General features: G+C 59.5%; 1 protein-coding gene across 1 annotated transcript in view; it reads right to left on the reverse strand.

Annotated features, from left to right (window-relative positions):
- The window catches only part of HK2 (hexokinase 2), a 31159-nt gene extending 7397 nt beyond the window's left edge, over positions 1–23762 (reverse strand). Inside the window, exons 1-10 of the mRNA XM_082495671.1 lie at positions 23565–23762; positions 13560–13722; positions 4802–4950; positions 4308–4427; positions 2595–2690; positions 2337–2436; positions 1907–2090; positions 1133–1288; positions 745–978; positions 236–540 (exon numbers count right to left, since the gene is read on the reverse strand). Coding sequence (XP_082351797.1) covers positions 236–540; positions 745–978; positions 1133–1288; positions 1907–2090; positions 2337–2436; positions 2595–2690; positions 4308–4427; positions 4802–4950; positions 13560–13722; positions 23565–23627 — 1570 coding nt within the window. The 5' untranslated portion in view covers positions 23628–23762. The remainder of the gene's footprint in view (positions 1–235; positions 541–744; positions 979–1132; positions 1289–1906; positions 2091–2336; positions 2437–2594; positions 2691–4307; positions 4428–4801; positions 4951–13559; positions 13723–23564) is intronic.
- Positions 23763–24675: the final 913 nt, after the last annotated feature.

The raw sequence follows: 24675 nt of genomic DNA on the forward strand, positions 1-24675 counted from the left end.
AGTGAAAGGCGGGCTTTGTCTTAAGTCGAGTGCAGAACGTCCTGGAGGCTCAGCCGCTTTCCCCAGTATCATACCGGTGGTTAAAAAGCTTTGTGCCTCTCCCACCACGAAGACGCAACTGGCCCTGGCGAAGGTCCCAGCCCTTCCCTAAGCGGTGCAGACGTTGGGAGCAGCGACGCTGGCTCTTTGCCCTACGCGGGGCATACGTGGGCCTACACCCACCATGGTACATCACCTGTCCCATCTGGAGTCGAGCACACGTAGGTGGGCAGCATTTTCACCGTTGCCTCTTCGTGCGTCTCCTTGCCCAGCCCCTTCTCCATCTCCATCCTCATCCTTTGCTTCACCTCCAGGAGCTGGTCGTGGCTCAGCTTGAGCGCCTCCAAAATCTTCTGCCGCGCCTTGTGCTGGGCGGCCAGTCTGTAGGCCACCGCCGTCACCATGGCTGCCCCTTTGCCACTTCCATCTTCTGACCTCACGAAACGGATCTCGCAGTCTGGCAGCAGCTTCCGCACTGTCTTATGGAGGCGCCGGGCAAAGCTACGGAGGAGAAAAGAGGACCTGAGTTATGCTGCCACGGGTGATGTGACCCTCTGGGGTTGCAGATGACCATATGGGATCCAAACGGAGGTGCCCAGGGGAATATTGGGAGATGCTCTTCTTGTGCCAAGCTTTATCCACTGCTGGCAGGAAGAGATTTGTGCTCTCTCTCCCCACCAGCCTCCCCTATCCTCCGGGACTCACTGAGGATGCTTCTTGTAGACGGAGCCATCCACGCCAACGGTGGACCTCAGCCGGTCCACCCCTTTGTTCTCCTTGATGCGGCGCAGCACGGCTGCCAGGGTGGCCCCGCACAGGTTGGCCGAGCGGGTGGAGACGATCTGGCAGATGCGGTGGGTGGCCACGCAGTCTTCATGAGACGGCTCCAGGCCCAGCTTGCTGAGGATCTCGTGGGCTTTCTGCAGCCCTTCTTTCTCCCTGCGCATCAAAGGACAAAAAAGGATTCATGATTTTGCCATCCGAAGCGTCCCGGTTTGCTCAGCGGATAACCCTGCGATGGGTCCTGTTTTCCCCCAGCACAGATGTCAGGAGATGGGCTGGGAACCCAGGAAACCATCCGGATCCTACTTACTTCTCGATAGCAGAGACATATCTGGTCTCAAAGTGGCCGGTAGTGAGCAGATCTGGTGTGAGCCTTCCTCCAAACAAGAGCCCTTCCTTGGCCATCTTCACCAGGATGAGTCTGACCAGCTCTCCCATGTACATCCCGCTGATCATCTTCTCAAACCTGCCCACGGGGTGGGGGGGGAAAGCACAAGACGCGTTGGTTCGGCCGCGTCGTGCCCTGAGGCGGCCACAGGTTGATCTTAAAAACACCTGGCGGCCTTCCAGGCCCAAAAGCGATCCAGGTAATCTCTTTCCAGATTAGTTTATCCCCTCGCTGAGAAAAATAAAGCCACGATGCCACAACCACCATTCTGCGAGGAGAACTTTATGGCTAGCTGAAGGGGGGGCTGTCGGTTCGCAGAGACCCCCTCGAATCCCACCCACGCTTGCCAGAAGCCACCTGGGGAACGGGAGATGTGTAGGACTTGGATGTGGACATTAGGTGGTGGTGTTTTGCCTTGGCCGGCGGACAACTTCATGGGCAGGGCAAAGAAACGGCGATCAACACAGTCAAGTGAAAGGCTCGCGAGGGGAGCGGGTGCTGAGTGGTTCAGTTGGGCGAACCAACCCAAATTCATGGTACAGTCCCCTATTTGCGTTGGTGTAGCTGGCCCGGAGGAGGACGCGGTGACCTAGTTAACTAGGATGACCTCTTCGGTCCTACTAACGCCAGCGCCACGGGAGGAGGGACAATGCAGAGCAAACCCCGAGCCTGAGCCGAAGCCAAGAATCTGCTTACAATTGTTTGCCGGGGTTGAGCGAGCCCATGTCTATCTCGTGGTCGAACTCTGTCCGGATGTCGTTGAGCACGCCGTCGTCACCGAAGGCTCCCCATTCCATGTTGATGCACATCCGACCTTCGTCCCCTTCCACCAGGTCAATGTGCCTCATCTCCTCCATGTAACAGGCGTTGGTACCAGTACCTGAACCGAACACGGGGACGTGGTGAGATGCTGCTCCCTTTCCCTTATTCCCCATAATTAGCAACAGCCACAGAAAGTGAAGATTGAAGAAAACAAACATTGGGCAATGCTGGTTTTCTACCATCACTATCACCGTTCTCTCCCCACCCCCTCCCCAAAAAGCCCCGAAATCTGCAAGAAATGTGATCTTCTGGAGTTCACGGAGTCGTGGACCCCAATTCTCCCCCTGGCCTTGCTGCAGCTCACCAACAATGAGGCCGACTTCGCAGTTGTGATCATCATAGCCGCAGGTCATCATGGTCCCGACAGTGTCATTCACCACGGCCACGATGTCAATGTCAAAGTCCTGAGACGGCGGAGAGGAGAGAGGTTGAGTCAGCGTGGCCAAAACACACTGCAACATCTCTGCTGTCACGGGGGCGCCAAGGCAAGCATCCCGTCCCAGGGCACCACGTGCCTCCATCCCACCACCCCAGGAGGTGATAGACTTGCCCAACCTCTTACCCCTCTTTTCTTGATGGACTTGCGCAGCATGGACACCACGTCTTTCCCCTCCACGCTGCTACATTTGAATCCCTTCGTCCACGTAACGAGGATGCTCTGGGGAGAAACAGCAAGAAGGAACGCTCGGAGGACAGAAGACCCACCAAACCGCGTGTCTCCAGGGCAAGGGCTGGATGGACACGCAGCGCCGCAGGTGAGGCCCTGCCCGTTATCGGCTTGCGAACCACCGTATCAGCAACCATTTCCGCGTCTCCGCGCAGATAAAGTTTATGGCCGCGCCATAGCACGCGAGCGGCTCGTTGGTCCCGTCAGCAGGAGGGCACGTGATTCCCCTCACTGGGTTTTATGGAGCCCCGGAGCAAAACCCATTCCCAAAGCCTACGGAGAGCTCCTTGCCCCGTCCCCGAGGGATGGGGAGGGGGGGGGAAGGGTGTCTCGCCATCCCCTGCGGCCGGAGGCACCGGCTACGTCCCCACCCATCGGAGTCACCCGGCCGGAGGCTGCGCTGAGCCCTGGGGGAAAGGGAAAGGACTCGACGGCATCCAAAATCTCCAACCCCGGAGCCCCAAATGCCTTAGCGAGGCGAACCCCGGCCCTGCCTTACACATGGGGAAACTGAGGCACGGAGAGAAGCAACCTGGACAAGGTCACCGGGTCCTCTCCCAGCTTCTTTTTTTTTGTGTTTTTGGTTTGGTTTGGTTTTTTTTTTTTCTTTTTTCTTTTACAGCCCTCGCTACCACCACGAGGAAAGCGTGCAATCTTCTTCCTCATTACTTCGGCTGAATCGCTCAGGCACGAGAGCATGACTTGCCCCATCCCCGGTACAAAATACCGCCGCGTTCCCGCCCGGGGAGGACGTGCTGGATCGCCAGAGCGCCATGGAGCCGCCCTCCTTTCCGATCCTGCCCGGGAAGCCGGGTGAGATAAGGGCAAGGAAAGCACCAGCCTCTCCCCCCCTCCTCCCCCTCCCCTCCAAGAGCGAGAGCCCGACGGAGGCCGCGGGTGGCAGGAGAGGGGCCACGTGCCTCGGCCGGGCTCCGCTTGCTGAGATGTTTAGTCTCCCAGCGAGGTCACCAGCTCCCGGCGGAGAGCCGGCACGGCTGAGCGGAGCTGACAGCCATCGATTCCCGGCTGCCCGGAGCACGGTGAGCGGCCGGGGAAGGGTGACACCCCCGCCTCTGCCTCCCCTTCTCCCTGCGCGCACGACGGGGGATGTGATGCTCGGCACGTCTGGGCCGCCTTTGGCTGCGGGCGGCCGGAGCTGCTCCCCCCGCCGCAACCGTTCTCCTTCAGCTCTGTCTGCTGAGTTGGAGGGGGGTGGGGGAAAAAGCCGCTTTCCGCGGAGGTATCCATGCGGAGCGGAAGCACGGAGCAACCGGTGCGTTAAACATCACCTCCCAGACCCCTGAGAGCACCGGGACACATCCTACTCTCCCATCAGCACCAGGATTTGTGCAAAGTCAAACCCAACCCAACGATGAGCTAATGAAACCCAACAACGAGCTAATGAAACCCAACAAGGGCCGGGACACATCCTATGCTCCCATCAGCACCAGGACTTGTGTAAAGTCCAACCCAAACCCAACAAGCTAATTAAAAGCACAAGTTAAATTGGTGCGGGACAGCTATTGCCCCCCAGCGAGAGCTCACCCCCTCGTCCCACCACGTCCCAGCCACAACCCCTGGCGAGGAGGCGACGAGACTGTCACTCACCTCGTCCAGCTTGGTCTGGTGACACGGGAAGGAGAAGGTGAACCCAAGGGGGAGCTTCTTGTCTTTGATTTTCAGCTTCTCCATGAAGTTGGCCAAGCACTCGGCGATGTGGTCAAAGAGCTGGAGGGGGGAAAAAGAAAAAAAGGCGACGAGTGAGCCCTCCTTGGCTGCCCCGACCAAGCCGATGCACCAGAGCATCCTTCCCCGCTTAAGGGAGCGGTGGTCTGTCACCCACGTGACACCTCTGTGGTCCTCACCCATCGTGGTGTCAGGGATTGGTAGCTCCAGGCCAAGGAAGGCAAGGAGCTCCCCGGATCCTGCTGGGCAAGGCAGCGATAGGATGCTGCGCCAACCCCGTCATACAGCTCAGGGTCTTGGGGTGACACCAGCCCTCCCCTCAGATGGGAGAGGTGCCCCAAGATGGGTGGTTCCTCACCACGTTGGGGGTTGGGGGGGCCACCCAGGAGAGCGGGGATGGAGAAGGGTGAACCCACCTGCACCCCACTGCCTCGCATGAGTTCCTCGGGGATGGCGTAGATCTGATTCTCCATTTCGACCTTCTGCAGGCCGTTGTCGGACACCTTCACTCTCAGCACGCGGAAATTGGTGCCACCGAGGTCCAGCGCCAAGAAGTCCCCATCCTCTGTGGGAGCCCAGACAAGAACAGCCGTTAACTCGGAGGGTCCCTTTCCGCAACATCAGTGCCCGCGCCAAACAGCCCTGGAGCGGGCGAGGAAGTACCCAGCCACCTCAAAATATGAAGGTGAGGTATTATTTTGTATTATCTTCTTATTATTTTACTTACTATGATGACCTTGGATTTTTTTTTTTTTTTTCTTTTTTTTGTATTTTATCGGAGCTGTATTTCCTGCCCCTCCTCTGCACCCCTGGCACCCCCACAGCTGATGGGGGGGGGGTGTCAAAGCAAAATCTTTGAGATGTAGCCTGATGCTCCGGGTAGGGTGTGCGGAGGCTGAGCGAGAAGCACATCTGCTGGCAGGAGGACAGATCCCACCGGCCCCATCCAGACAAGCCCATGCCCAAACTGACGGCGCTCTCGGGGAAGGAGACCTCCAGCCTCAGGCTCTATAAGAAGACAGCGGAGCTATTCCGGACCCTATAGATGCTCTATAAGAAGACAGCGGAGCTATTCCGGACCCTATAGATGCTCTATAAGAAGACAGCGGAGCTTTTCCCGGACCCTATTGACGCTCTACGAGAAGACAGCGGAGCTTTTCCCGGACCCTATTGATGCTCTACGAGAAGACGGCAGAGCTATTCTGGACCCTATTGACGCTCTACGAGAAGACGGCGGAGCTTTTCCCGGACCCTATTGACGCTCTACGAGAAGACGGCGGAGCTTTTCCAGACCCTATAGATGCTCTACGAGAAGACGGCGGAGCTTTTCCCGGACCCTATTGACGCTCTACGAGAAGACGGCGGAGCTTTTCCGGACCCTATTGACGCTCTATGAGAAGACGGCGGAGCTTTTCCCAGACCCTATAGATGCTCTATGAGAAGACGGTGGAGCTTTTCCCAGACCCTACAGATGCTCTATGAGAAGACGGCGGAGCTTTTCCCGGACCCTATTGACGGTCTACGAGAAGACGGCGGAGCTTTTCCCGGACCCTATTGACGCTCTACGAGAAGACGGCGGAGCTTTTCCGGACCCTATTGACGCTCTGCGAGAAGACGGCGGAGCTTTTCCGGACCCTATTGACGCTCTACGAGAAGACGGCGGAGCTTTTCCCAGACCCTATAGATGCTCTATGAGAAGACGGCGGAGCTTTTCCCAGACCCTACAGATGCTCTACGAGAAGACGGCGGAGCTTTTCCGGACCCTATTGACGCTCTACGAGAAGACGGCGGAGCTTTTCCCGGACCCTATAGATGCAGGATGCTCGCGAAAGCGCCTAAATCTCCAGCCCAAGCGGTTAAAACGATGCTAGCAAGCTGTCGAAGAGCTAGAGTTTGGCTAAACGTTTAAAATAGGGGGGGGGGGGGGAACCAAAACCCAAACCAACCACCTGCGTGTTCGGGCTCGGCTGCCGCAGCCCAGACCAACCACCCCTACCCTGCCCCGGGAATCCCGTGCGCTCCCGGCATGCGGCTTCTCGCCGAAAAGCGACGTTGAAAGGTGTTAGCGGGAAACGGAGGAGGGGAAAAAAGAAGAATTCCGGCTCAGCTGAGACCCGGGATGAGAGGGGGAAAAGCGCCAAGCTGGCTGTTTTAAATACCTAGCGGTGCGCGGGGTGGGGGGAGAGAGAGAGAGAGAGGGATGGTGGTGGCGGCGGCGGCGGCGGCGGTGGGGGGAAAGCCCTCTATCAGCACTGTTTGATTTCTGAATGCATTAAATGTGCTGTGCTGGCTCCCCCGGGCAGATTACAGCGCCCCGGGGGCCGCATTGTGCCCGCCGCTGCTTTTGACAAAGGGGCTACAGTTGAAACAAAAAGTGTGGTTTATTAGTATTCAAATGACACCAGGCCGGCCAGCATCTCCAGTGACTCCAGCTGAAAAGGCAGCTCGCCCCCCGTCCGAGCCTGCGGGGCGTCCGTCTGTCCTGGCGTCTTTCCTGGGACCCCGGGGCGAGGGAACCGCGGATGGCGACGGACTCGGCTCCCGGCCTGAGAGCAGCTTTGTAAAGTCCCTCGGCTGCTGGAAAGGTCCATTAAAGGCAGTTCGTGTGCTCCGGGGGGGGGAAGGAGGAATACGAGGGGATCGGATGTCCATGGATGCCCATGAGCCAGCAATGTGCCCTGGTGGCCAAGAAGGCCAATGGCATCCTGGGGGGCATCAAGAAGAGCATGGCCAGCAGGTGGAGGGAGGTCATCCTCCCCCTCTGCTCTGCCCCGGGGAGGCCACATCTGGAGCGCTGTGGCCAGTTCGGGGCTCCCCGGGTCAAGAAGGACAGGGAACTGCTGGAGAGGGTCCAGCAAAGGGCTGCGGAGATCATGAGGGGACTGGAGCATCTCTCTGATGAGGGCCGTGGGGCTTTTAGTCTGGAGAAGACTGAGGGGGGATCTTATCAATGCTTATCAATCCTTAAAGGGAGGGTGCCGGGGGATGGGAACCATCTGTTTCCAGTGGTGCCCAGTGACAGGACAAGAGGGAACGGGCACAAACGTGACCATAGGAAGTTCCATCTCAACCTGAGAAGGACCTTCTCTCCCGTGAGGGTGGCAGAGCACTGGCACAGCTGCCCAGAGAGGGGGGGGAGTCTCCCCCTCTGGAGCCATTCCAAACCCGCCTGGACGTGTCCTGTGCCGCTGCTGGAGGTGCCCCTGCTCTGGCAGGGGGTGGCACTGGGGGAGCTCCAGAGGGCCTTTCCAACCATGACCAGTCTGGGATTCTGTCTTGAGCAGCGTTTGCCGGCCTTGCCGTTGGGCGTGGAGGATGGGGAGAGCGCTGGGGGGGGGTCAGTTTATCACCCCGGGGGTGATGCTGGGGAGGAGGAGACCCGGCTGTCGGTGGTGCCAGCCCATGCCAAGCCCCCCCTGCGGTGCTCTGGCTGCCGTCCCGGCTGTTAAGGTTACACCCCAAGCTCAACCAGCGGGTGGGACGAGGAGATACAGAGGCAGTTAAACCGTTCTTTTAACCAAAGCTGAAGTTCAGCCGAGTCCCCGCGCGGGTTCTGGCCAACCCTCCCTTCGTCTCTGGAACAACGCGCGCACCCCCTGCAAGAGCCGTTAACCCAGAACCACCCGGCACCCCGAATCTGGACCCCACCGAAGCTTCGCAACTCATCCTCCCCCTCGAATAACGCCCTGGGCATAGCTCTGAGCGAGGCACCGTAGCCAAGAGACGTCCAAGACGGTGCCGGAGATCGGCACAGGAGCCGACGGAGCACCGGAGTGCCCGAGCTCGCGCGTCGGGGCGGTCAAACTCCGGATATTCATCCCTCCCCCTCGCTTCGTACCCGCGTTGACCCTTTTGCAGGGATGAGGTTTAAACCAGTTTGGCAGCTCGTTCTGCAGCCCGTCTGTCAGCCACGGGGCACGCCTCGGCCACGTCCCTTTACGCGGCTGCCGAAAAACGCACCAGGAAAACCCTCAGCCATGCTCCTCGCTGTCCTGACGTCACCGCTGAGCCCACCACGCGCGGGGATTCAGCCTCAGCGGCGGATGGGCAGAACCGGAGGCCATGTCGGGTTTGGCACCGCTGGCACCGTGTTCTGCCCCAAACGGGGGTCAAGCCCTACTCCCGCTGCCCTCGCCAGCGGCACAGATGCCATTCCGCTTGCGAGCGGAGCGTGGAAAAATACCTCAGGGGGCTGCTAAATATTGCCAAGGTGAAGGACGCTGGAACCAAGAGGGTCAACGGGTCGCTCAGCTCCTTGGAGAGAACCCAGCAGGAGCAAACATCACCCCAAGAAAAAGGCCAAGGAGACGGGGACAGGGTTGTCCTCCTGTCCTGCCCAACCCACCACACGCCTGTTTTGGTTTTTTTTTTGGCCAAACCATCCTTGTGAGGCACATGGCCCACGGAACCGTATCTAACCAGCTTTCCCTTGACCTGCTGCCCACCAACACCCGCCACCAAGCAGCAGCAGGACCCAACCTGACAACCAAAAATCCCCCTTTAAAGGCGCCCAACAGTCGCGGGAGAGGTACAAGCGGTTGGAGTGGCGACGACTGAAGTCGAGGGATGGATTCCCGGGTGGATTGGCTTTCCAGGAGGAAAGAGGCAGCAGAAATCTCCCTTGGAAAATTCCCAGGCTGAAGCAACACGGGTGCGGGATGGGCTGCGCTGACTGATACCGCGTCTGGGTCCTCCCTTCGATTAGGGCTCCCTCGTTAACGTGATAAGATAGAGGCTGCGACGCTGAGCTCACAAACCAAACAGCCGGGGCAAACACGGCGCTCTGATTCAAGGGGCCGTTGGCTCTCCGCTAAACCACCCGAGGGGGAGCGTTTAGCGCCTTGAAAAAATGCGCTCCCTGGAAGAAAGCACGGGGCGAAGCCGCCCCTGGAAATAAAACCGGGAACGGGGAACCAGAGCAGCGTGTGCGGGGTCATAGAATCCCAGACTGGTTTGGGTTGGAAGAGACCTTGAAGATCATCTCATTCCACCCCCTGCCATAGGCAGGGACACCTCCCCCCAGCCCAGGTAGCTCCCAGTCCCATCCAACCCGGCCTTGAACCCCTCCAGGGATGGGGCAGCCACAGCTTCTCGGGGCACCCTGCGCCAGGGGCTCACCGCCCTCAAAAATGAAAAATTTCTTCCTGATGTTTAATCTAAACCTGCCCTCTTCCAGTTTAAAGCCGGCATCCCCCAGCACCTGGGGGGGGGGGGGGGGGGGTGTCAGTCACCCCAGACCTCCCACCTCAAATCTTCCAACCGACTGCGATCCCATTTTGTTGGAATCCTCGGTCGAATCAGCTTAATAAAAAAAAAAAAAATATATATATATAAAATAACTAAGAGGAAAAAGCTGGAGCAGGTGCAGGCTCTGCTCCCCGGGGAGATGCAGGATGAGGTGCAGGCGCGGAGCCCGGTGCTTTCCGCTCCATCCCCGCCTGCGGACGCCCTTGCCAGCCCTCTCCCTGCCTCCGTTCAGCGAGTTGAGAGGATTCGAGCAGAAGAGGGAAGAGAAAAGCCTCGGCGCTTGCATCAGCATCTCCGCCGAATTAGCGCCGGAGAGCAGCAAAGGGGGTTTAAGGACGTATTTATCGGGTGTAAAACACGGGGTTTGCAGCACCGAAGGATCCGGGATTAACCTGGTGGCTTGGTTTGGACAGAATTGGGTCCAGCAAAGAGCGACTCGCACCGACCACGATTCCCCAACGTCGTTCCTCGTTGGGGAGCGCGGTAAATCGCTGGGTAAAGGGCATGAAAATGGCATTTTCTTTAAAGCTTTTTTTGTTTGTTTGTTTTTTTCCAAGATCGGGGGCCAAGCGAGCTGGTTTTCTTGCAGAGGCAGATGGTTATCAGCAGGAACTGAGCCTTTGGGCCAAGGGAAGGGTGGTGCGAAGACCCTTCAAGACTTCCAGCCCAGAACCCGCCCTTTGGATCTCCAGGGATATGACCACCGGAGTCCTGCGGCATCCTCCCGAAAACCCCGGGCCGTGCAGCATCCTCCCGAACAAAAAAAAAAAAACACCCCGCTATCAGCTGCTGGGGCTTCACGGAGGAGGCGCCAGAAGATCCTCATGGATCATCATGGAGGAGGAAACGCGGTAATGCCGGTAAAGCCTGGAAACACCAGGAGAGGAGCGGGGAGGAAGGCGGTGTTTGCCCTAAAGCAAGGAGAGCCCTCGCTCGGAGCTCCGAGGAGGAGCTCGTCTGGGCTCTGTCGATGCCCACTGCGGGCATTTCGGGGGGGGGGGGGGGGGGACGACATGCCGGAGCTGAGCAAAACGAGACAAGTCACTTTTAGGAGAGATATTGCTTCAAGAAGCAGAAATCCCACCACCCCCTCCTCTTATGGTGCGTGAGGAACGGTGAAGCCATCGCGAGCGCGGAGCGGTCGGGAACCGGGGCTGTGTTTTGACTTCAACCCGCAGATATGACCTCGTATTTCTATAAGCGCCTCTCAGCCGCTCGGATCTCCGGGAGCCGCCGCCTGCGCATCAGACGGAGCGTAATCCGAAAGCAGAGCCGACCTGTGCCGTCGCAGGGAGGGGCGGGAAGGTGCGGAGCCCCTGAAGCCGGCGCGGCACCGACGTGGGTTCCCAACTGGGACGGCCGCGAGCGGGGCTGGAGCGGAGGAAGAACCTGTCCCGTAGGTGGGAGGCTGAGCCCCGACGCGGGTGGGAGCAGGATTTGGAAGTTGGACTTTGCCCGGAAGCTCCGTAAAAAGCGGAAGAAGGAAGGAGGCGTCTTCCCGAGTCTTGTGGCGAAGCGACGTGCCAGGAGGAGCTGGCAGCGAAGCGGGGACTCGGGCTGGCCTCGGTTCGCCGCCCTGGCACTGACCCGCCACCTTCCAGTCCCCCACCACCACCAAAACCCAACGGCGGAGACGCTGGTGCCGCTCTCAGCCTGGATCCAGCTGGAGCTGGAATCAATCCCAGCTCTCGGCTCCCTGGGACTTGCTCGAAAACCTCTCGTTTTCCAGTCCCGGGGCAGCTGCAGCCCCACCGCTGCCCCAGCATCCCTTCTGCCTAACTTTTTCCGTGCTGTCGTGCCCCTTCTCCCCCCCGCCCTGAGCTTGTTTTGGGTAAGAAACGCCAGCTGGGAAACTGGGGATGCCGCAAACCGGGAGGGTACGGCGACGGAAGCCGCGGCCTGCTCTTGTATGGGCAAGGAGAGGGATTGCGCCTTCTGCCCCGATATGGGTCGGGGGGGAGGGGGGGGGGCGAGAGCTCTGCTCCTGCCTCCCAGGAGCTCTGGCACGCGCTCTGCCAGCGCCCAGCACCTTTGGCCGCAATAGTTCCCGTGCCCAGGGGCGGCATTCCGGCTCTCTCTGTAATTAACCAAAAAAAAAAAAATCTCAAATATTTAAATAGATTGAAATCTCCATCCCGGGGCAGGTAGCCAGGTCCGGCTTTCGGGTGTACCCACACCGCTGGGGGGGGGCGGCAGGGAAGCAGGTGGGATGCAGCGGGCAGGATGGGTGCAGGGATGCTTCAATACTTAAAGGGAAAGACGGGGACAGACTTTTTAGCAGAGCCTGTAGCGGTAGGACACGGGGTAACGGCTTTAAACCAAAGGAGGGGAGATTCGGACTGGATAGACGGAAGAAATCTTTTACTCCGAAGGTGGCGAGACACCGGCACTGGTCGCCCAGAGAGGTGGTGGCTGCCCCATCCCTGGAAACGTTAATCGTCAGGTTGGACGGGGCTCTGAGCAACCTGGTCTGGTTGGAGATGTCCCTGCCCGCGGCGGGGGGTTGGACTGGACGGCCTTTTAAAGGTCTCTTTAAACCCAAATCATTCTACGATGCTGACGACTCCCCGGGGACCTGTCCCCTCAGACCCCACCGAGATGTTACCAGCAAACAGCGGCCCAGAGGCGGCCGGAGATGGCCACCTCGGTCATCCCCTCGGTCCCTGCCTCCAGAGAGGGGACAGCCAGCAGCGATGGGGCTTTTTTGGCTGTTTGAGCCCGGCTACCTCTCGGGTCCGCCTTATTGAACACCATCATGCAACCGGCGAGCTCCTCTGGAGAGGAAACTCCAGTCTGCCCAGTTGCTGCCGGCCAAGGTCGGGTCGCTTGAGACTCCAACCACAGTGTCTGCTGGGAGCGCTCACCTCCAGAAGCCAGGTATGAAAATACAGCTGTGGCCAAACAGCTGGGGCCGGGGAGGGAAGGGCAGACGGGTCTTTCCATCGCCTCCCTACCTCTTTATCCGCCTTTCCTGCGGGCTATCGGCCATCTCTGCCACCGAGGTTTCGCGAGGACCCCCGTGAAGGCGCCGACGCTGGAGCAACCCCAACTCCGAGCAACTCCAGCCGAGACCGGACCAGCCCGGGCTCTCTCCCCGGGGCTGCCGCCAACTCAGACTCGGAGCCGGGGACAGCTCCGGCTGCTCGGGGCTCTCCGTCCCTCCCTACCCTTCAGCAGCCGGGACCGCTCCACCGGCTTCAAGCGCCGGGAGATTCAGCAGGTCCTGGGTGGTGTCCGCATCCCACCGCGTGCCGCCGGGCAGGAGACGATGCTGCAGGGACCGCCACAAAGCTCCTTCCCAAAGCACCGAGCTAGGAGAGGCGGCATAAGGAAATTTCCCATCTGGATGCTGGAGGAAGGAGTTTTTTGGGTTGAGAGGAGCGAGCCGGAGCCCAAAACGGGGATGGCGTCCGGCCGGGAGCGTGCTGCAAGCAACCCGGCTCCCGCCGGTGCGGGAAGAGGGCAGAAAGGCAGTATTGTGAGAAGCCAAGTCCGGAGCGCCCCCTTCTCCTCCGGTGGCCCTCGTGGCATTCAGAGAGCTGCTGGCACGGCCGCCAGCTTCAGTGCTAATGAAATCTGATGAGCCGGACCCGTGACCGTCTCCGTCCTGCCAGGAAGAGCACGCGAGAGCTGGTTCCCACCCTCCCTTCGCACCAGCGGGAACTGGGAGCTCCCCCCCTCCCCCCTCCCCGCCGCCCCGAGTCCCAGCACGGAACGAGACCTGTCCCCATGCCAAGCCTCGCTCAGCAGAAGCAGGATGAAGCCCCGAGGACCAGGAGTGAAGGTGGCGGTGGGTGCAGTCCCTGTTTTGGCAGCACCACGGGGCTGGGTGGCCCCAGCCCTCTCTCTGGGCATCTACGGAGTCCTCCCCACCGCGCTCTCCCTCTGCGCTGCGGCGGGGAGCATCTCCCGTCTCACGGTGGGTACCTGTCCCGTCCGGGGTGGATCTCACGAAGGTGGGCAGCATCTTCACCGAGGCGGTGGGGTTGGTGTCTGCTCCCAACCCCTTCTCCATCTCCTTCCCGAAACGTTGGGATACCTCCTGGAGGGTCTCCTCGGAGAGCCGCATGTGGTAGAGGTACTTGTCGATCTGAAAAGAGGAAATAAAGCCAAAAAATCAGCTGGAGGGTTGGGGACACGGGCACAACCCCCATGACACACTCAGGACAGCGTTCAGCGCCCCCCCCCCCTTCACGTCTGCCGGGGCTGATGCAAGAAGCAGGAGGAGGTCGTGACCCACTCCGAAGAGCAGGACATGACCACGCCGGCACGTTGCCGACACGCCGTCGCCGGCAGTGCCGCAACAGCTTATCTCCGGGCACGCCGATAACGCCCGCCACCGCTCTTGCACCTCTTCCTCAGCATCCGGGGCCGCTATTCCAAAGAGGTCACCAAATGCCACCCCATTGCCCTCCTCGGCAACATCCCCTTGCCCAGACGGGTGCCGAGGCGGGGACGCCGAACCCTGAGGAGTTCCCGATGCTCCGTAGCATCTTCTCCGCTCGTTCACCTCCGGGCACCCAAACAGGTGGCGACAGAAGTAGGACCCAAATTCGACAACCTTCCCCGCCCGGGCTGTGAGTCAGGAAGTCGGTGCCGGAGGTTTTCCAACTGCGGAATCCTTTTTACGCCGCCGCGGCAGCAACGTGCCTCGACCTTGACCCCCCCGGGGCTTCTTCCTACGTGAAGGATGCTCGGCAGGAATCCACTGCCCCTTCAGTTCTTCGCTGCTGACATCACCCCTACAAAGGGGCGCCGAGAGCTACTCAACCCCCTCGAGCAAACGACGCTGTGTGACACAAGTGGGTGCCGCGGCCGGAAAGGGAAGAAATCCGCCCCCCCCCCCGCTCCTGGTGATCATCTATACCCTTATGCCGAAGAGATGGAGATGTGCGGCTCCTTCTAGAAACGCCATCAAAGCGTCTCGTTTTCCCTGGGAAAAAGAGGGAAAACAAATTCCTCCCCGCCCCATCCATTAGCACCGTGCGCGTCTCCGCAGCCTGGCCGGAGCAGGGAAGGGAAACGGAGAGGAGGAGAGACTTGCCAGCTCCCAAATTATGCCCCGTTTCAATTAACTTCACTTAAAATTAATTAAAGGGCAGCTGCAAGCCCTGCGAAGTCGAGAGGAAAACTCCACCCAGTTAGCTCACCTGTCTGGAGGCACGTAACATAAGGTCATCCGAAATCAAGCCTGAATATTATTTTTTTTTTTTAATTTTTTTTTATTTTTATAGGGCTACGCTATAGGAAATGGGTATTTTGCGGGCGGGTAATAACCATCCGCCCCAGCGTGACCTCGCTCACGGACGCGGCCGCTCGGACCTTGGGCTGAACAAAACAGCCTGGCTGTGGTTTCGGCTGCCTGAGTTTTAGGCTCGGGATGCTCCGGCTTATCCTTTATTCCCCCTCCCCTCCCCATCCCCATCCCCAACCAGCTCCGCTGGAAATTTGGAAGCTGAGTCCCCGGTTGCTCGGCTTGCCGCAGCAAGGTGGGAGGATGGAGGGAAGCTCGGCCGAGCTCGCTCCGGGAGGGATGCTTTATTCCCCGGGGAGCGGCATCCTCGCCGGCGCCGTGGGTAAAAAAATAAAAAAAAAAAAATAAAATAAATAACATCTCCTCCCGATTTCTCTCGGCGCTTTCGACTCCTTCCCGTTAATCGGGAGCGGAGAGTGCCCGCCAGCCGGGAGACCGGGCAGGTAAGATAAGGATAAGGAAAGCCGGAGGTTTCCCGGTGCCGGCTGTTTACCGGCCCCTCCTTATCCACCCCAGCAGCAGGAAGGCAAACACTCCCCTCCTTCTCCTCCTATTTGCTTTCGCTTGCCGAAAATTGCCGCCCGTGGACGGAGGCTGCGGTTACGGGCGCGGGGAAGGCGGCCGCTGTCCCAGCTCACCTCCACCCTCTCCTTCCTCTTCCAGTTCCCGGAGGGTCCCCGGGGGATGGAGCCCACCTCCGCCCCAGCCCCAGGGTTGGAAACCTCTCGTTAACTGCCCTGACGCTTATCGGTCGATGCCGCGGGCCCGGGACAGACGGCCCAACCTCACTTCTTAGCCATCGGCCGGAGAGATTGCGTTATCCCGGCTCGCAGGGGCCTTTCACAACCTCCTCGGCAGCCACTCACCCACCCCTGGGCACTGGGAGGACCTCAACCGGACTCTATCTCCTCTCCAGCAGCAGCTGACCCCAGGGGGGGGAGGACGGTGATAATTAGGGGCAAAGCCGGCCGATACGGGGGGGTTCTGCCTCCCAGCAGCCTCTCGCCCCCGTGAGACTTTCCTTCACTGGACTTCTTTGGCAGCCTACAGTGGCTGAGGGGTCCTGGTGAGGCCACCACGAGTAGGGTTGGGGTCCCAGCGAGGTGTCCCCACCCCAGCGGTGGGGTACCACCCCGGCAGGGCTCGGGGCAGAGCTTCACCCTTGCACAAAGCCCGTGCCGCCGGCGTTTCTCCCCTCTGTCCGCCTCCCTGACCTCCCTGGTTTTTCCTCCTAGACTGGGCAAGACGCTGCGAGGGGAAGGTCTCATCCCAGACGAGCTGGGTGCGTCGGAAGCCGGGATGCCCAAGAAGCCATCGCTGTTTGCTCCTCCACTCCCGCCTGAGGCACGGGACGGCGAAGACGCCGCGTGCACAACCGGCCGGTCCCCAAAATCCCAAACACGGGGAGACAACGCGGAGGTTTCACCTCCTTTCTCCAGGACAAGGCACCGCTCAGCACGTTCCCCGTGTCCTCCAGGTTCCACCGTACCGGGAATAATCGGCGGCGTGAGAAACAGGGTGACCTTCTTCTAATCTCCAAAGCTCCTTTAAAACCTGGATCATCTTCTCCTACGGACGTAGACGTCGTCCCGCTCGGCGGCTAAGGCAGGTCAGGGCGTCCTGAGCCGACGGCAGCAGCTCAGCTCCTTCCCAAGCGAGACCACCTTGATGTCCACCTGAGCCCCACCACGGCCACCTTCACACCCGAGGCTCCCCGGCCCCGTGGCCCAGCTTCGTTACTCCAATTAACGCCCCGCGCCCACGCGCACCTCGAATCAGAGCCGAGATCCGATAAGACAGGAGAATTTTGCCCGCGGCGCCGCAGCGCGAGCATCTTTCAAGACAAACAACCTTCTCGGTTGTTTAATTTTTTTTTAAGCTGATTGCCAATTCCAAATAAATAAAGTCACCGGGTTTGGCTCCGGAACGGGGTAATTTAATTCCTGGAAAGCTTCCATCATAAATAATAGCGTTCCCCCCCCCCCCCCCACTTCCTTCTCCGAGGAAATCTTAAACCGAACGGAGGAGGAGCAGATCTCAGCTGGGAAGCGCTGGGTGTGCTCACAGCCGAGGACAGTTGCACGCAGGGCAGGAGGTTCTCTTAAGGAATCAGATCGTTAGAGCCGTTGTGGGTCTAATGAGTTGGATGCATTTTTTTTTTTTTTTTTTTTGGAAGCAAAAGCGAGCAAATCCCCGTCTCTTAGCTCAGGGCCGTCTCCAAAGCTCGGCTAATTTCTACGCCGGGCGCTGGGGAAGTGCCCAGCGTCGCCTTTCCCAGCTGCGAGGCCGCCGTTGGGCAAGGTCCATCCACCCCAAGGCTGAAGAAATCTCAAGTTGCCCAATTTTCGCCGCCAGCTGGAAAGCGGGTGAGCCGGGCCGGGCCGAGCCGAGCTCTGAGCGCCCCAAAAGCCGGGTTTGCCTTTGCAATGATGGCAACAACTCACGGCTCCAGTACCAGTACCACCGCTGGACCTGTTGGAGCGGGGCCAGAGGGGGCCCCGGAGATGCTGGGAGGGCTGGAGCCCCTCTGCTGGGAGGACAGACTGGGAGAGGTGGGGGGGTTCAGCCTGGAGAGGAGAAGGCTGCGGGGAGACCTCAGAGCCCCTTCCAGTGCCTAAAGGGGCTCCGGGAGAGCTGGGGGGGACTCTGGGTCAGGGAGGGGAGTGATGGGGGGACAGTTTTAGACTGGAAGAGGGGAGATTGAGATGAGATATTGGGAAGAAATTCTTTGCTGTGTGGGTGGTGAGCCCCCGGCGCAGGGTGCCCCGAGAAGCTGTGGCTGCCCCATCCCTGGAGGGGTTCAAGGCCGGGTTGGACGGGGCTTGGAGCAACCTGGGCTGGGGGGAGGTGGCCCTGCCCAGGGCAGGGGGTGGCACTGGGTGGTCTTCAAGGCCCCTTCCAACCCAACCCAGTCTACGACTCCATGCTCTTCTGCCTGAAGCCCTCTCTTAACCGCCCCCGTTGGGACCAGACCCCAAAGTGTAAGAGCTGCGAATAGCCCGCAAATAACTTCATTCCAATTCAACGCCGCTATCCACGGAGAAAAAAAAAATAAATAAATGAATCCCTCCGCTTATACGTTTGCAAGATGGTCCCACCAACGCAGCTACTTGCAGGAGTGGAAAACCCCTCCCCGATAGATCTACCCCCTATCGCCGCTCTCCCCCACCACCACCACCCCCCCCACCACCTTTTGGTGGGAGGATGCGGGGTGGCGGTACGGCTCAAGCGGTCCGAAGGAAGGGAGGATGAAGGATGCCGTTCCCCTCGCGGTGGCGGCGGGGACCCTCTCCCCCATCGCTCGGTGGGGACGCGGGGCAGGATTGCTGTCGGGGAGGGAAATTACAGCGTGACAGCGGCTTCCGGCGAAGCGCAACCCGTTTCCTGCCCCAGCAAAGGGCGGCCGGGGAAGGGGAAGGGTTTGGGGAGGTTTATTCTCGCCCAAAAAGGTCTCGGCCACATCTTCCAAATTAACGCTCCCAGGCCCCTGGGAAGGGGAAGCCGCTCCTTTTGAGTTTGAGTTTTGCTCCGAGTTTCTTTCCGAAGCCCCCCCCCCCCGTGACTGACGAGAAGAGGACCGGGAGTAAATGTTTCCAGTCCTCCGCTATCTCCCCGCTGTAGTTTTCAGCTGGCTGTGAATTATTTCAGCAGCTTTTTGGGGAAAAAAACGTGCCGCTGAGCTGAGGCCGGCCGGTTTCTGGGCTGGATTCTTTTGCTTTTTGGCAACGGAAAGTCAAATATTTGTTGCGTACGAGAACAACAGAGAGAGGTTCGAGTTTGGGGAAGGCTTGAGCGCTCCTAACCCACCACTGCGCGCAGTCAATCCTCTCTCCTGGGTAATCTCTGCCTGAAATTTTTTTTTTTTTTTTTTCTTTAAATTATTTCCCTCCCTGCCCCAGTTTTTGATTTAAAACATGCTGCTTTTTTAAAAATCACTCAAGTTTCTTCGCAACACCGACTCTCTCCCCGTTTCTTTCAGAGGGGGATGCTGCGCGAGCGCCCAGGGCAAGCCGGCAGCCGCCTCCCCATCCTGCCCGGATCCGCGTCGGGATACGACAGATTCGGGGAAACTGAGGCAAAGGGAGCGGCAGCAGTTCACCGAGGTCGTCGGGTGAATGCGGGAAAGAATCCAGCACGGAAAGCGTTTTATTTCCTGGCTCGGAACCGTAACCGGGTACGCACTTTGCAACTTTGATTGTCGGCTCGGGGCTGGGCACCGCAGCGCGGGGCAGATCCTGCGCCACATCCTCAGCTCCTGCCTACCGAAAACCAGCGTTTCCCCCGTGTCACCGCGCCGTTACCCAGCCTGGGGTTGACTCAACGTGGGGAACCAGCTCGTCCCCCTTCCCCGACCTCCCCGCCCCCGGTGACACAGGACCGATGCTGCACCCACCCTCCTTCCAGCCCTGACCCCGGCGGCACCCACGTCCTCGGCTGCCATTGAGGGCTCCGTGCCGAATTAAACCCCACGTGCCCTCCGCGCCGCAGCCAAGCCTCTGATGACACATGCCCGGAGTCATCTTGAACCCGAGTGAGTCAGATGGTTTCCTGCTCAGCCGGTTCCTCCCCATCCTCCCCCCCCCACCGCCTACCCCCCCCCCCCCGGGACGGCAGCTGAACCCCACGCCGGAGGTAGAGCAGAGCACCCACGGCGAAGGAATCACGCCGCCCAGCATCAGCGGCGGCCGGGGGCCTGTCCTCGGCTGACCTCGCGACCCCACGAAAAACCCAATTCAACCAGGAAAACCGTTCTGGTTTCCAGCTCAGGAGTCGGAGACGGCGAACTGCTCCCAGCTTCCCGAGCAGCCCCAGCCGGACTTCTGGCCCACGCATCCTTTTTTTTTTTTTTTTTCCCTCCCATTTTAAACCCAGAAGGTGTCCGGAGCAGATAGGAGAGGCAGCATCCCCCTCGGATGCTGCTGGATGGGAGAGTCTCGCCAGCGCTGAAACGCCACCCCCCCCCCAACTCCCCTCGGCTGCCGGCAGTATCCCACCACTGTCGGGAAAAGTGAGCCCAGGAGCGAGGGGATGGCACGACGGCTCCCCGAAAAGGGCCAAGGGGGGGGAAAAAAGGCCGTCCCTCCCGCCGACCTTGACGGCTTTAAAGTTGTTAAGTTGGTTTCCAGGAATTTGCAATCAGGGCGTCCCTCCCACGGCCGCAGAGGAACCTGCGAGAGGCAGCCAGGGAGGACTCAGCTAGCTAAAACCGAATCCTCCAGCAAAGGGAAAATAAATAAAAATAATAATAATTAAAAAAAAAAAAACCAAACACAACAGAGGAAAACCTGCTCCTGCCTGGAAACGGCCACAAGTATAGGAAAATTAACTCCATCGCTAATTTTTCCTTCTTTCGAAGGAGCGATGGGGAAGAAGAGCCGCCAGCCGGGTTATTTAGCTGGTTCGCCTCCCGCTCTTCCCGTCGCGTGACGAGGCTGAGGGTCGGGGAGCGGGAAATCCAGCGCGAGCCCGCCCATCCGAAGGGAACGCGGTTCGTGCGCGGCAAACTTTCAAGCCGGGATCTCGAAGGCTGCTGCCGCCGCCGCCGTCGAGGTTAATTAAAGTTTGCGCGCTCCCTTGGGGGTTAGGGAAGTCGGGAGGGCAACCCACTTCCCAGCTGGGCAAAGGGAAGGGGCAGGAGGAGTTTGGGGACGGATGTGACATGTCCCCCCCCCCCGAGGTGGGCAGCAGAGCAGGTAAAACTGCTCCCTGTCAAGAACGGGAAGAGAAAAATCCTATTTTGGGGGCTATTTTCAAGGCCCCGACGTGGACAGCTGTTGGAAAGAGCGTTTCCTTCCCACGGCCGAACCCCTTTTCCGCCTGATCCGAAGCAAAAAGACGCACCACTCGAACCCCACCCCAAGCGACCGCCCTAAAAATCTTTTCCCGAATAGAGCCTCAAATCGCGGGGAAAGGCTTTGGGTTTGGTTAAAACAATAAATCACGGCTTTCCAAGAATTTCAGCCCGTGCATCTCTCTCGTGCCGGGGACTCTCTCCTCTGCAACGCACCCCCCTTCCCCCCCCCCCCTCCTCGCCTGGGAAGATTTATTAAGGCAGGAATCATTTTTGCATCCACGGTGGGAGCATCCCGCTCGGAGACCCAACTGTTTCCCCCCCCCCTCTCCCCCTGCAGCGAAGCCGAGCTCCGCGCTCGCGCCGACCCCGGCTTTCCCTTACTGGGAGGCATCACAGCCATTCGTTTAAAAATAACCCAGAGAAATCCAGTTGCGGAGGCGGTTATTTGGGGTCGGGAAAACAGAGCCAGCTCCCGCAGCAGCCACAGTCTCGGCCGGATATTTTTTTTCCCCCCCCCCCCTCCCCAACCACCACCACCATCGCAGCGCCGCGTTTGCTTTGGGCTACGGAGGCGGGAGGAAACCGAAGCCGGTTCCCGTGGCTTCGCACGCCCTTTTCCCAACGGATAACCACGCTGAATGCCTTAAACCCAAACCTTCCCTCTGCATTATTTCCAGCTCCCGATAAGGAACCGGTAAGCTGCCCCGCAGCCCGAGAGGCAGAAGTCGGGCCGTGCCGCTGTGGCCTATTTCTGCCGTCGGGTTACACAACCCCTTCCCGTGGATTTGGCTGTTGCACAACCCCGGGGCCACCGGCGAGCGGAGGGAGAAGCCGAGCCCGTGTTTCCTTACGGATCGCCTCGCGTTGGGAAGTTATTTCTACGCGCTTCGCTTGGGGTTCGGCTGTTGCGGTTTTGGTTTTGTTTTGTGTTGGGGTTTTTTTTTGGTTTTTTTTTTTTTTTTTTAATGTCCTCTCTTGTTTTACTTCCTATTTAATGCAGGCGAAGGGCCAACGTGGCGAGTTTTGTTTCTCCGTCAGCGTCCCTGCTTTTTTTTTTTTTTTTTTTAGTTTTTAGGAAGGGGTATTCGCAAATCCCCCCCACCCCCAGAGACTGTAACCCCGGTAATAGGAACCGCTTCACGACCTCAGGACTGGGAGCCGAAACCCTCTCTGATATATCCTTAGATGCCCCAAACGCCGCCGGAGAGTTGCGGGAAGAGCCGGAGCCTTCGTGAGCAGTCTCCCAGCCAACATTTTTTTTTTTTTTTTTTTTTTTTTTTTTTTTCCAGGATTCATTTATGTTAATACCGGCTCTTTCGAGCCGAAGCGCTGTCCTGCCCAAAGAAAGGCCGGCTGCTTTCCACCCGCCCCGGGAGAGCAGAAACATTGACGTTTTTCTCCTGAATTACCGGGGACAAACGCTCCCTCCATCCCAACGGGATGCTCGGACTTCCAGTTACGGTCCAGGAATAGGCTCGGGTGGTCCAGGACCCGTAAATTAAGGGATGGAGGGAGTGGGGGGGGGGAAGGGGAGAAGCTTTTTTCCCTGGAGCTCAGCGCAGAGGATGGGGGGGTGCTCAGCCCGGGGAAGGGGACCCCCAAGTGCTGCGTTTGCCCCCGAGCTCAGAGCCACCCCCCCCCCTCCGGTATTCCCCTCCGGTATCCCCCCGCCCTGCCCCGGGCTAACCGGGGGGGTCACGGTCCCCTCTCCCCGCGGGGACCTCGGTTGGTGGCGGTCCCCCCCCCCACCCCCTCCTCCCCAGGGGCTGCGGGGGATGCTCCGCGCCCGCGGATGCTCCGCGCCGGCGGCTGGAAGCGGCGACACGTGCTTGCGCGGGGGGCCCGGCTCCCGCGGGGGCGGCCGGGGAGGGGAACGGAGCCACACAAACACACACACACACACACACACACACACACACACACACACACACACACATATCCCCCCCCCCTTCCCTTCCTCCTCCTCCTCCTCCTGCTCCGCGCCGCCGGCCCGCGGGGGGCGCACGGCCACGCGGGGTCCCGCAGCCGCCGCCGCGGCACGTACCGCACGGCCGCTCCGCCGGGGCAGCGCACGGGCCCGCGGGGCCACAACGGCGCCGCCCGCCGCCCCCAGCCCCTGCCCGCTGCTCTTACCCCATCGCCCCTTTATTCCTCTGTGGTTTTTTTTTTTTTTTAACTTTTTCTCTTTTTTTTTTTTTCTCCCCTCTTTTCTACTCTTTTTTTTTTCTTTTTGCCCTTCTCCTTTCTTTTTACTTTTCTTTACTCACTCCCTCCTTTTTTTTTCTTTTCCTCTTTTTTTCGTTTTTCCCTTTTTTCTTTCTTCCTTTTTTCCATTTCCCCTTTTTTTCAATTTTCCCTTTTTTCTTTCTTCCCTTTTTCCCCCCATTTTTTCCCTTCCCCCCCTTTCCCCCCTTTTCTCTCTTTCCTTTCCTTTTCCCCCTCTCCTTTTCTCCCCTCCTTTTTTCCTTCTCCCCTTTTCTCTCTTTCCTTTTTCCCCCTTTTTCCTTCCCCTCTTTTCTCTTTCCTTTTTCCCCCTTTTTCCTTCCCCTCTTTTCTCTTTCCTTTTTCCCCTTTTTCCTTCCCCTCTTTTCTCTTTCCTTTTTCCTTCCCCTCTTTTCTCCCCTTTTCTCTCTTTCCTTTCCCCCTCCTCTTTTCCTTCCCCCCTTTTCTCTTTCCCTCCCCCCTCCTTTTTCCCTCCTTTTTTCCTCCCCCCTTTATCTTTCCTTTCCTTTTTCCCCTCTCCTTTTTTTCCCTCCTTTTTTCCTTCCCACCCCTTTTTTCCCCTTTCCTTTCCTCTTCTCCCCTCTCCATTCCCCCCCCCCCCCCCCCACTCCTCGCCGACCCCTTTGTGTCCCCCGTCCCCCCCCCCCCCCCCGCCCCGCACCTTCTGCGCCTGGTCATGGTTGAGCTCTGTGAAGAAGTACGCGAGCAGGTGGGAGGCGATCATGGTGCGCGGTGCGGAGCGATGCGGTGCGGTGCGGTGCGGAGCGGAGCGGAGCGGAGGCGGCCCCGGAGCCCAGCGCGCGCCGGCGGTACTCGCCCGCGACAATGTGGCTCATTGAGGAGGTTCCCCCGGCCCACGAGTGACGCGCCGCCGCGACGGCTTCTCATTGGTTGAGCCGCGAGGGTGTGTGCCCGGCGCGGGGAGGGGCGGGGCGGGAGGGGGGTGGGAGCTGCCGTTCGCCGCTAGGGGGCGCCCTATGGGGGGAATGGGGAGAATTGGGGGGAATGGGAGCGAATGGGGGGGACTGGGGGGAATGGGGGGCACTGGGGTGAATGGGGGAATTAGGGTGAATGGGGGGAATGGGTGAATGGGAGTGAATGGGGGGGACTGGGGGGAATGGGGGGCACTGGGGTGAATGGGGGGAATTGGGGTGAGGGGGGTGAATGGGGGGAATAGGGGTGAATGGGGGTGAATGGGGGCACTGGGGTGAACGGGGAGAATTGGTGTGAGGGGGTTAATGGGGGGAATAGGGGTGAATGGGAGTGAACGGGGGTGAACTGGGGTGATCGGGGAGTGAATGGAGGGCAATGGGGTGAATGGGGAGTGAATGGGGGGCACTGGGGTGAATGGGGGAATTGGGGGGGGGGCAATGGGGGAAATTGGGGTGAATGGGAGTGAATGGGGGCACTGGGGTGAATGGGGGTGAATTGGGGTGAGGGGGGTGAATGGAGGGCACTGGGGTGAATGGGGAGTGAATGGGGGGCACTGGGGTGAATGGAAGAATTGGGGGGGAATGGGGGGAATTGGGGTGAATGGGAGTGAATGGGGGCACTGGGGTCAATGGGGGTGAATTGGGGTGAATGGGGAGTGAATGGGGGGCACTGGGGTGAATGAGGGGTGAATGGGGGGCACTGGGGTGAATGGGAGGACTGGGGGGAATTGGGGTGAATGGGGAGTGAATGGGGGCACTGGGGTCAATGGGGGTGAATTGGGGTGAATGGGGAGTGAATGGGGGGCTCTGGGGTGAATGGGGGTGAATGGAGGCACTGGG

This window comes from Vanellus vanellus (genome assembly GCF_965231255.1).
Source record: "Vanellus vanellus genome assembly, chromosome: 26".
Classification (NCBI taxonomy): domain Eukaryota; kingdom Metazoa; phylum Chordata; class Aves; order Charadriiformes; family Charadriidae; genus Vanellus; species Vanellus vanellus.